This window comes from Elephantulus edwardii, unplaced genomic scaffold, assembly GCF_000299155.1.
Source record: "Elephantulus edwardii isolate Elephantulus edwardi_28Jun2011 unplaced genomic scaffold, EleEdw1.0 scaffold00033, whole genome shotgun sequence".
In the NCBI taxonomy this organism is placed as follows: Eukaryota; Metazoa; Chordata; class Mammalia; order Macroscelidea; family Macroscelididae; genus Elephantulus; species Elephantulus edwardii.
In genome coordinates, this window is record NW_006399783.1 from 8910971 (window position 1) to 8922615 (window position 11645).

The 11645-nt window shown below is 44.4% G+C and overlaps 1 protein-coding gene across 1 annotated transcript in view; it reads left to right on the forward strand.

The window, feature by feature from the left end:
- DOCK2 (dedicator of cytokinesis 2) overlaps window positions 1-11004 on the forward strand; it is a 736392-nt gene extending 725388 nt beyond the window's left edge. The window contains exons 47-52 of the mRNA XM_006884420.1: window positions 3008-3145; window positions 4063-4190; window positions 6209-6380; window positions 8237-8354; window positions 9797-9939; window positions 10919-11004. Coding sequence (XP_006884482.1) covers window positions 3008-3145; window positions 4063-4190; window positions 6209-6380; window positions 8237-8354; window positions 9797-9939; window positions 10919-10981 — 762 coding nt within the window. The 3' untranslated portion in view covers window positions 10982-11004. The remainder of the gene's footprint in view (window positions 1-3007; window positions 3146-4062; window positions 4191-6208; window positions 6381-8236; window positions 8355-9796; window positions 9940-10918) is intronic.
- The last annotated feature ends 641 nt before the right edge of the window (window positions 11005-11645 follow it).

The following is an 11645-nucleotide window of genomic DNA, read 5'->3' on the forward strand; positions in this document are numbered from 1 at the left end:
GAGAGAGAGAGAGAGAGAGAGAGAGAAAGAGAGAGAGAGAGAGTAAAACCAAGTCAGTTAACCTTCAGAATGGATTTTTAGAGATAAATTTCATGGGAGGAGATTGCCCATCTTTCTTCTCTAGAGCAGCTGGTGATTTGAACTGCTTTCCTTTAGTTTGACAGTGCAACAATTTACCCACTAGGGCACCAGAGCTCCTAGAATATCTAGCAAATGTTCTATATACAAGTCATTTGTTAAATATGTTTATAATAAATAATTCCTCTCAATCTATGTGACATGTCTGTTCACTTTCTTAATGATGTACTTCAATGAACAGATTTTTAAAAAAATTTTTATGAAGTCAAGCTCATCCAATTTATTTTGATTTGTGCTTTCATATTTACTTGGAGAAAACTTTTCCTTACCTATGATTATGAAGATATCCATCTGTGTTTTTAAATTTATACCTGAATATTTTCTGTTTTAATTGTTGATAATCCTTTTTTCCTATGTTGACCTTATAGCCAGAAAATGTACTTTAAAGTGAATTTACTTAAGTTTATTTATTAAGTAAAATTATTTCTAGAGTCTTTGAATTTTCTTTGTGTACAGGTAATATCACCTGATTACGCAGAATATTTTACTTCTTCTTTTTCACATTTCCTGCCTTTTAGTTATTTTCTTGTCTTAATGCACAATGAAGAGAGGAGAAAAGAGTGTGCATCTCAGTCATCACCATCAGGAGAAGAACAACATTGTACATAGAGTGGTGGTTGAATAGGAAACCAAACCTTGTTGCTATGGAGTAATTTCTGATGCCCTGTGGCCTTTTCAGGTGGAAAAGAGTTGCCCTAAATTGTTTCCTAGGCTGCAATCTTTAGTCTGCCATCTTTTTCTCTGGTGGAGTGGCTGGAGGGTCCAAACTGCTGACCTTCCACTTCACTTCGCAGCCAAGTGCTTAAGTGCTGTGTCCCCAGGACTCACTTCTGGGTGTGTGAGTATCCTGTCACATGCATTTTCTGTGTTGGAATACTCATGTTGGGTTTTTTCCCCTTTATGTTGTTCATGAAAGAAATTAGATTATTTCGTTATAATGTTAAACCAATCTTGCCTATAAATCTTACTTGGCTATAGTATATTATTTGACATATGGCTGAATTCTAGTTTTGTTGATCAGGATTTTTTTTTCATGTACAATCATGGGGAATATTAGCTTATAATCTTCCTTTCTAGTAATGTCCTTGTGAAGTTTTTATAACAAAGTTATCTTGGCCTCATAAAGTGAATTCAAGATTACTTACCATTTTTCATTTTTTATACTAACTCAAATAAAGTGGGTATTTATTAATCAGCAAATACTTTGTAGAATTTGCCATTGAAGTCGCATAGATAAGAGTTTCCTATACAGATCTGTTTTAAAGCCTGCATTCAATTTATATAATGATGTTCATATTTCCTATTTTCTTTAGATTATTTTGATAAATTGCATTTTTCTAGAAATGTTTACATTTTAACCAAATGATAATTTTATTATAATGAAATTTTAAATAATATCATCATCTGGGGATTTTAACTGTTTGAACTGCCTGTGGTGACATTCTCATTTAATTCCTGTTGTAAGTTATTACCACCCTCTGCTTATCTTAATTAGTCTCTTTAGGGGATTATCAATGATAAGTATTTTTGGAAAATCAACCTTTGTCTTCGGTGATGCCTTCTGTGTTATTTTTGTTTTCTTTCATTTATTTCTGTGTTTGTTAATGATTTAATTTTTCTATATACTTCGGGTTTGATTTTCTGTCCTTTTGGAGCAGAAAATGCTTATCTGATTGATTATCTTTTCTAGTATTTAAGACTAAACTTTATAATTTGCCTCAGGTGTAACTTGGACTGTGTCTCACTAGTTTCTGTATGGAGTATTGCCTTTATCATTCCTTTTGAAAAAGAAAATCCGTGTCTTTTCCGAGCAGAATCGGTTCTGCTGTTTCTCGGCTATTTCTTCCGTGGTCTATGTGCCCAGAGGCTGCTGTTTCCTCATGTCTCATCTCCTTAGTTGATAAGAGTTTAACTCTTTTATATCACTCACTTCCTCCTTTCTTCTTTATAATATATCTATGTCACTTTTGAAGAAGTGCCTATTTGTTGATTACCTTTCATATCTCTCTTGGTTTCTTGGTGATACTATAACAGAACTATATTAAGTAGGTATAATTAATGAACCGAAGGCTATTTTTTCATAGTTCAGGAGGCTATTGTTTTTGTTGTTTTTATTATGTACCATTAAGTCAGAACTGACCCATATCTGACCCTCCAGCAGGTTTTCAGAGGCAGTAAATCACATTAGTGGAGATTGGCCATCTTCCCTTTGCAAAGGAGCTAGTAGATTTGAACTGCGTACTTTGGCTTGGGAGTGGGATTCTTTACCACTAAGCCACCTAGAAGTCCAAATTCTCGCCCCTACTCTAGGAGGAAATCCTTGTATCAGCTTCATCGATTCTCCTCTTGGCATTCCGTAGAGATCTCCACATGGCACCCACCTTCCCTCTGCATCCATTTGCTTTCTTTTGTGCCTGGTCTGCTATATATCTCCAATGTGATTGGCTTAAGGTGCACTCTATACTTTATGTTCTCATTAACATTAAAAAGCCCTATTCTCAAACTGAATCCTTAGATGTGGCAGTTAGGATTTACAGAGCTATTTTTAGGGGACCAAATTCAGTTTTTATATATAGCTTTCTTCAACACTGTCAATTAGTTAAATTGATCTCCACGTTTCATGGTAAGGCTGAACCCATTGCTCCTGTGGCGTGAAGGTTGATGGAGGATTTCCTCTTCTTTCCAGAGCAAACCCCAAAGTTACAGATTCCCCACTTCCCTTGGGAATCTGTGAAAACCTCCCTGAAGACCTTGGGCTCTTGTCAAACTTCAAGGAGGCCTACTTCAATCCAGCGGCTTTCATGGCTAAGTCCCAAGCTGAGGCAGGTCACGGGCCAAGGACACTCATCTTGATCCATTTCTTCTGCAGATCCCCTTCCTGGGAGCTGGCATCAAGATCCACGAGAAAAGGGTGTCGGAAAACCTGCGACCCTTCCACGACCGCATGGAGGAATGTTTCAAGAACCTGAAAGTGAAAGTGGAAAAGGAATACGGTGTCAGAGAGATGGTATGGAGAACCTTGTCAGTGACTGGTAGAGCAGCGGGGAAGGTGGGGAGTGGTGTCCGAGAGATGGTATGGAGGACCCTGTCAGTGACTGGTAGAGCAGCGGGGAAAGTGGGGAGCAGAGCTGGAGGTGGCCTCGTAAAGCAGCCTGCTTCAAAGATAAGGGCTTAGGCCAATATTGCCTGTGCTGCTCAGGGAAGCTTTCCTGTGTACTTGGCCCCTTCTAAAATCATCGCTAAGGAAGCAGCTGTAACATATCATACCTTCAGCATCCAAAGGACTGCGCACATAAGGAGAGGGGCATTGACAAAGCACCTACTCTGTGCCAGGCTGACTTAAGCAGTTAAGTGTTAAGTCATATAATCTTCACAGCAAGTGTGGGAAGAAGGACTGATATTTTCTTAACACCTTGTGTCTCTTCTATAACCTAGACATATTAAGTAACCTGCCAAAGAGTTTGCAGCAAGTGAGTGCAAGCTAGAATTTGCACCTGGCTCTCTATTTCTAGTAGTCACTAAGCCCCGTGACCTGAAGAGACTGTTCTTCAGAGATGCACCAACTTTATCTTGTTGCCACTTAAAGTAGAATAAAAAATTGCAAAGCTGCCATGTGGGCCAACCCTGTTTTAGAAACAGGGAAACCAGATCCCACAGAGGGGTAATGAGTTACTAGAAGATCCCAGAGGAGAGCTCATGTCTTCTGTTGGTTCAGGGATTTTCTATAAAATAGGTTGTCTGTCCCTGTATCCACCACGTGCCACCCTCAGCCAACAGGAGGTTTCTGTCCCTGTTCTACCTCCACACCTTGGCGCTGTCCAGGTGGAGGAAGAAGGCACAGAAGGCTAAGGTCACATTAGGCCAGGCTTCAGTTGAAACATACGTCTGACTGCTAATCCCCCTCCCTGTTCTCTCCACCCGCAGCCTGATTTTGAGGATAGGAGAATGGGCCGCCCCAGGTCAATGCTGCGCTCCTACCGGCAGATGTCCATCATCTCTCTGGCTTCCATGAACTCTGACTGCAGCACTCCCAGCAAGACCACCTCGGAGAGGTCTGTTCCTGCCCCCAAGCAGAACGTGTACCTCTGTCTTCTCCACCCAGCCCTCTTCTCTTTATGACCCAACAGCCCCTTGTCTGCCTCCTCTTTGGCCCTTCTTGTTGAAAAGTCTTTTTCTCCCTCCATCGATGCCTCATTACAGCCCATGCAACTACCCTATGAGGCCCTGCTGGCTAGTTCCATTTTCGAAGGAGGCATCTGACTCTCTGGCAAGTGGACCCAGCAGGGACTCACCTGAAGCCCCCAGACTCATCAGAGTTCAGTGATTTCTGTCAACCATTGGAGCTGCTCTGCAAGCTGCTTCAGTCTAGAATCTTCTCCCCTCTGCCAGGGATCTCATGTCCTCCGAGGATGCCTCTTCTCAATCAGGCCAGCTCTTCTGTCACAGAACTCCTCCTCCTATACTCACATCCCTGTCCCAGGTCCTCGGTCTCCAGCCCCTAGAAAACCTTCTTATGACTTCCCTTGCTGGAGGCCTGAGGCTCTGCCCTACCCTTCTCAACTCCCTCAGTCACACCAAAGCAATCCTGCTGCCATGAGTCCATTTCAACTCATCGTCACCCCACATGTCAGAGCAGAGCTGTGCTCCATAGGCTTTCTTGACTTTCAATGAGACGGACTTGATTAGACAGCAACCAACAACAGGAACAGCAATTTTTGTGTGAGGAGCTTGCCAGGTCTTTCTTCTGCTGCACCACAGAGTGGGTTCAAATGACCAGCCTTCAGGTTAGCAGCCAATTGCAAGCCACTTGCAACACTGCAATAACCTTATTTTAATACAATACAGCTCATTGTATTAACTACTGAGTCAACCCTGATTCAGAACTGGCTTTTCAAAAGCTGGAAAACACATGAAAGGAGATCTTTGTCTTGTGGATCTGTTGGTGGGCTTATTCTGCCTGCTTTGGAGATTGGCTGTCTAACTGCTTACCCACAGAGCCTGGTGGTTAAATTAGAACACTAATAATAACAACAGATACATAAATTAGAATATTCACATTAGGTATGTGAATTAAGAATAATAATATTATTAAGAATAAAATTAATAACATTAATAATAAAATAATAATATTGGATACATAAATTAAGACATAAATTTTCATGTCTGAAAATGGGCTAAGGTCTCCTCAGATTGCACCTCATTATCACTCTACAAGGGTGCTGTTGACACCTCCTTTTACTGGGAAAAAAAGTGATGGCTCAAAAAAGCTGACTAATTTTCCCAAAGCCATTCAGCTAAGAAGTAGCACTGTCTGGATTTGACTCCAGATCTGTACTTTGAACCGACACCTTCTTTTATACCTTGACCACCTTCACTTCCATTGTCTTTTCCTCTCATGTTTTGCTATTTGGTTTCGTTTGGTGGAGATGACCCATTTCATTTTATCTAAAGTCATATTTACTACTGTCATAAAGATTTTTTTTAGCAACAACATTTTTAGACTACTTTATTATTGTTTTAAGTATTCCATATGAATTGTAGTAAATAAAATTTATGTACACAAATATACTCCTTGGAGGCAAGGATTCTGGGACTTCGTCTGACATACTTTGGACATGTTGTAAGGAGAGACAGGCCTTTGGAGAGGGACATCATGCTGGGTAGAGTGGAGGGACAGCGCAGGAGGGGAAGACCCTCTACGAGGTTGATTGATTCAGTGACTGGGGTACTCGGGATGGGTTTGTCAGAGGCAATGCGATTGGCACAGGATAGAGCAGGGTTTAGGGCTGTTGTACATAGGGTCGCTATAAGTCGCAGGCGACTTGACGGCACATAACAACAACAACAACAACAACACAAATATATTTACCACAATATCTAGGGAAATGGCTATGTGATAAATATATGTGTATGTGACCCTCTTAGACTCCCAAATTCTGTCAGGTGAGCTAATCTACCCCTGACCTTGAGTGACCACTCAGGCATTCTGAAGGTCGCATTTTGGCCCCTCTGAGGCAGTTCCACTTCAACTCTAACTGCAGTATCTGCTTCTCTTCCTCTTGCCCTGTAGCTTCAACCTGGAACTGGGGCCACCCAAGACCCCAAAAGCAGAGCAGGACGAGCCCATCCCACCAGGAACCACACTGGCTGAGGTCAAGCTGCGGAGGTCCAAGAAGAGAAATAAGAGGAGCAGCGTGGTGTTTGCGGATGAGAAGGCAGCGGCCGACTTGGACATGAAGCGGGTAAGTGGTCGAGGCAGGTGACCCCACCTTACATTACTCCAAATCTCTATGTATGCCAAGCACAGTACATATGCCAGGGACAGACCAAAGCTCCCTTAGCCTCAATTTCCCCAAGAAGAGACTATTGAAGAGCAAATAGCTTAGCAAAGGGGAGGTCAAGTGGCTGATTCAATGATGCCCATACAACCTAACTGTGTCAGAGCTGACATCTCAGGCAATTGGACTTGAAGGCGTCCTGCTGGTGCAATGATTAAATACTTAGCTTAATCAACCTAAAGGTTAGTGGTTTAAATCTATAGAGTGGCTCCACGACAGAAAGACCTGGTAATCTGCTTCCATAAAAATATACCCTGAAAAAAAAATATACCCTGAAAACCTCCTATGGGACAGTTCAACTCTGTCACAAGGGTCTCTATGAGTAGAAAATTGACTTCACAGCACCTAATGGTTGTTGTGCACCATTGAGAATAGACAGTAAATCTCCTAGGAAGAGATTGCCCCTCTTTCTCCTGCACAACAGCTGGTGGATTTGAACCACATACCTTTGAGATTACAGCACAGTGTCTTGCTACTAGAGTACCAAAGAGCAAACTGATACATCTTGGAGAAGGTACAGATAGAGTTCTTCTTGGAGGCAAGAATGATGAAGCTGCATCTCACATGCTTTGTGCATGTTGTTGTTGTTGTGTGCTGTCAGGTCAGAAGTAACCCTGTCACTGATCATCCAGCATGTTTTCAGAGGCAGTAAATAACACAGAGGAGACTGGCCATCCTCCCATGGAGCAGCTGGTGGATTTGAACTGGGTTGCCTTTGGGATTGGTGTTCAACTTCTTACCTAGGAGAGGCTGTTTCTTGTACAGAAACATCATGCTTGGAAAGGTGGAGGGAAAGTGAAAGAGAGGAAGACCCTCAACCAGGTGGATAGACACAGTGACTGCAGCAATGGGCTCACATATATCAGAGATTGTGAGGAAGGCACAGGACAGGACAGGGTTCAGGTCTGTTGCTCATAGGGTCGCTATGAGTCATACTCAACTCCATGGCACCTAACAACAACAGCAGCAACAATAGATTCCACAGCCTGCGTGTAGCTTTTGGCCGATCACATATGACGTTGGGAATCTGGGGAAAAGCCCTACTAATAAATGGGTAAGGAGTCCACCTGGGAGTCTCTCGGACTTCATCAGCCTTCAGGCCACAAACTACTTAGCATCTCTTCAAACTCCACTCTGAACTCCTGGGTCCAGGAGCCCTGCTAGGGGTGCAGAGGTGACTAAATCACACAGACCTGACTTCAAAAGGAGTTACTGGAGAGTGCAGGCAGCATACTCAGATGCTAACTGAATGAGTAGAGATTGAGTCCACCCATAAGCATATTCTGCTTTCAAAAACACTAGGTGTTGAGATCCCTGTGGGGCACAGTTCTGCTCCGACACACAATGGGGTCAACCACATGCAGGGGTCCACTCAAGGGCAACAGGTTTGGATTCATTTTTTACTTTGAAAGCCTTTGGTTCTGTAGGGAGATTGCCTTGGAAATTCTTAATTAATGGCAATAAATATTGTGTTTTTTATGGTTCTATGGGGTGTTATTCACCTATTGTCTGTGTGAAACCTGAGCAACTATGCATAGAGGTCTGGCAAGGAGAGGTTACAAACTGAAATAAATGAGCTTGAAGCCAGATTCATAGGCTCCATGCCAAACCCTCAGGCCTGACCCTGCAGGGCTTGGGCTGCCTCCTCATCCTGCGTTTCTGCCAGTCTGTCTTTGTGTGTGTACGCGCACACACACACACACACACACACACACACACACACACACACACACATTTGCTCCTATTGTCTATTCCTCCAGCTTTCCAGGAAGCACGAGTTCATGAGTGACACCAACCTCTCGGAGCATATGACCATTCCCCCCAGGGCGTCCATCTCTCAGATGAGCTTTGCCAGCCAGTCCATGCCCACCATTCCAGGTAGGTACCAGGGACCCACCAGGGACTTGAGAGTATGCAGGCCGTCAACCTAGGGGGTACAGGATGGCCGGGATGTGGATCAGGAATGCTGCGTGGGGAGGGTCTGCTCAAACACCCTTGTACTCTCTGCACCCTGCACATCCAGCCCCTCATCTGAAAACTTCCTGAGAAACTTCCTGTGGCTTTGGGATTTATTGGGAATCCATTTATATAGCAGATGGCACTGTATTCTCAAACAGTCAGGCCTTCCTGGTCCCAAAAGCCTGCCCCTGGCGTGTCCTTAAGCCTTTTGGGACCTGGAAAATTTCTTTCTGGGACTTTAAAATTGTCATCACATCTTGCATTCATAGAGTGCTTGATGCAATCCTGTACTCATTATGCCAAGAAGGGACAACCCAGACACAGCTTGCTATTTCTGTGTCACAGATGGGGAGCCCGCGGCTCTCAAGGCACCATCTCACACCCCAGAGCACTCTGAATGGCAAGCAGTCATCAGTGTCTGCTACTCTGAGTCAGGCTCTGTGCCCAGGGCTGGCGCCCAGTAGAGCGAAGAGAGCTAGTGCCAGCCTCTTGGGCTCAGCAGGCGAGTCTCAGTGGAGAGACCTGCGGTTTCTGAGGATTAGGCCAGGCCCTGTACTGACGCCTCTCAGTCATTCTTTCATTTATACCTCAACACAGACTTGCTAAGTTAAGGGAGTTATTAGCCCTATTTCATGCGGGAGACAGGCACTGAGCATGCCTGTTTCTAGCCAGTAAGTGGCAATGACTTAGTTCAGGACCAGAAACTCTTCCTGGGAGCCATCCTCCTAACAAATGCTGGCCGAAGCCTGCAAGGTGAACCCCTTATATGCAAGGCTGCTTTGAGGAGTCTGAAGCTTCCATCCCATCATCTCTGAACATTTGTGCTGTCACCTCCTTTTGACCAATGTAAAAAACCGGGGTCAGAGAGCTAGCTGATTCTTTAGTTCCGTTTGGCTTCAAGGTGGTAAACACCAGCCATATTCACCATGAGAAATCCATGGGTTTGGCATTGGGAGGCAAAGGAAGAGGACAATCAGATGGTATCCCATCTTGGAACAAAAGGCCTTGTATTCCTAAGGAAATCGTAATAGGTATTGCATGGATCCTTACCCACTTAACTCTCCTCCACCCCAAGCTCCTGAATTCCGGCCTAGAAGCCCTTGAACAAGGCTTTGAGCAAGGGCCAAGAGGCAGGACCACTTTTTGAGATTTGACAAGGCATCCCTAAAGAGGACAGCTTAAACATCACCTCTCCTCACCCCAGCGCCTGCTCAGTTTTCACAGTGTCAGGGTTGACAAGCACTTCCAGGGACTCGTATCCTCCAGGTTCTTCCCCAATGACCACCCCTATGCAGACCCATGTCCCTGCACAACGGCCTCTGCTCACCCCCCTTCCACACCCACCTCTGCTCTCTTTTCAGCCCTCACAGTCTCAGTGACGGGCATGCCTGGGCTGGACGAGGCCAACACTTCCCCCCGCCTCAGCCAGACCTTCCTCAACCTCTCAGACGGAGACAAGAAGACACTTAAAAGGAAGAAAGTAAATCAATTCTTCAGGACCATGGTGAGGATACTGACGGGCTGAGGGCTAGAAGAGTTGGGAGGGAGAAAATAGTTCAGAAAGGGAAGAAACTGAAGCATGCACAGCAGGGTGTATGTGCGTGTACATGTGTATTTGTGCTTATGCACAGGGGTGTGTGTGTGTGTGTGCATGTCCACCTGCATAGGTGTGCCTGTCTGCATCTGTTAGTGTGGTCACAAAGGTGGGCCCTCTTAGGTGGTGCTCCTAAGTCCTTAGGACTGCAAGCTGGACACTACAGTGTCCCTTTTGGACCCCATGCGTTCCTCTGGCCAGCACAGATCCCAGCTAAAACACGGGCAGTCCCAGCAGGACATACAAGGCCCCTCATACCTCAGGGTGGGTGGCTGGGCTTTGTCTAAATTGCTCTTTGATACTTCTGTCCACGCCAACACTACAGCTAATTGGCACTGTTGTGTGGACCCTGAAAATGCCTTTTTATGGGAAATACTTTCCTATTCCTCTTACATGTCAAAATCTTCCTAATTAAAAGTTACTATTCCAAGCACTGACTTTCATGTCCTGTCTCCTATTGTTACTTTTTAGTCTTTGGTCAAAATAAAGACGGGACCCCTGCCATGTCTGATCCTCAAGTTAATATTAAACCAGGCCAGTGTGACTATATTAATTGCAAGTTGACTTTGTGCACACAGTGAGTCAGGAACCGTGCTATGTGCTTTCCAAACATAGTCCAGTTGGACCTCCCGCTGTCACTGGGGGTAGTGTCTAAGGCTCAGGGAGGGCAGGCCATTTGCTGAGTTCACACAGCTGCTGAGGGGGTTCAGGAAGCAGCCAAACCTACACTCTAAGCCCCACCCAGGAACACCTTTCTGGCCAACATCAAGGTCATACCAGCTCATCTTCATGGTTTGTGGGCAGCAATCAGCCTGGGAGACCTTGTGATTGGGGCTGGTGCTCATGGGAATCCCATTTGAGGGTATATTTCTCTTCCTCTCCCACATAGCTGGCCAGCAAATCGTCTGAAGAAGGGAAGCAGATACCTGACTTCATGTCCACCGACCTGTGAAAGGGCTGCTGACCAAGGCAGCACAAGGCGCTGGGGAGACAGCTTTCAGAAGAGAAGAGACACTTTTGGAAAATGAAACCAAGAAGGCAGAGAGATTATTCTCACACAGACAGAGGACCAGAGGGCCCAGTCAGGGTCCCAGAAACCTAGTAATTGCAATCCCAGCATTGCCTGAGCAGTATCCTGGGTGACAGAGGAGAGAACCATCACACTTTACTCCAGGCTGCATGAGAAACAACGAGAATGCTTTTCCACCGTGCTCTCCCCAGTACTCTAGGCACGTCTTTCATAGTCCAGTTTCTTAGCAATAAGGAGCTGTGTTTTTTTTTAAATTTTATTTTCTAAAGTTGCAGCCTTTAACAGAAAAATCTTTTAAAATATTCTTTTATTTTGGTTAATATTTTTTATACTGTTTTTATTTTATTAGGTTAACATTTTTGTACTGTTTTTTAAATATAACCAACCAGTCTCTTTTCTAGCTGAAGATCTCTAAAATGTACTGTTTTTATTTTTTTTTTCACTGACAATAAATAAAAAATAGTTCTGCGACTTAAGTCACCCTTGTTGCCTAATTCCATTGGCTTCCTATAGTTGTATCTGTGAGGCCTTGGACTGGGGGAAAGTGTTTGGAGGCTGGTGGGGAGGAAGACTGGTTTGGGACTGT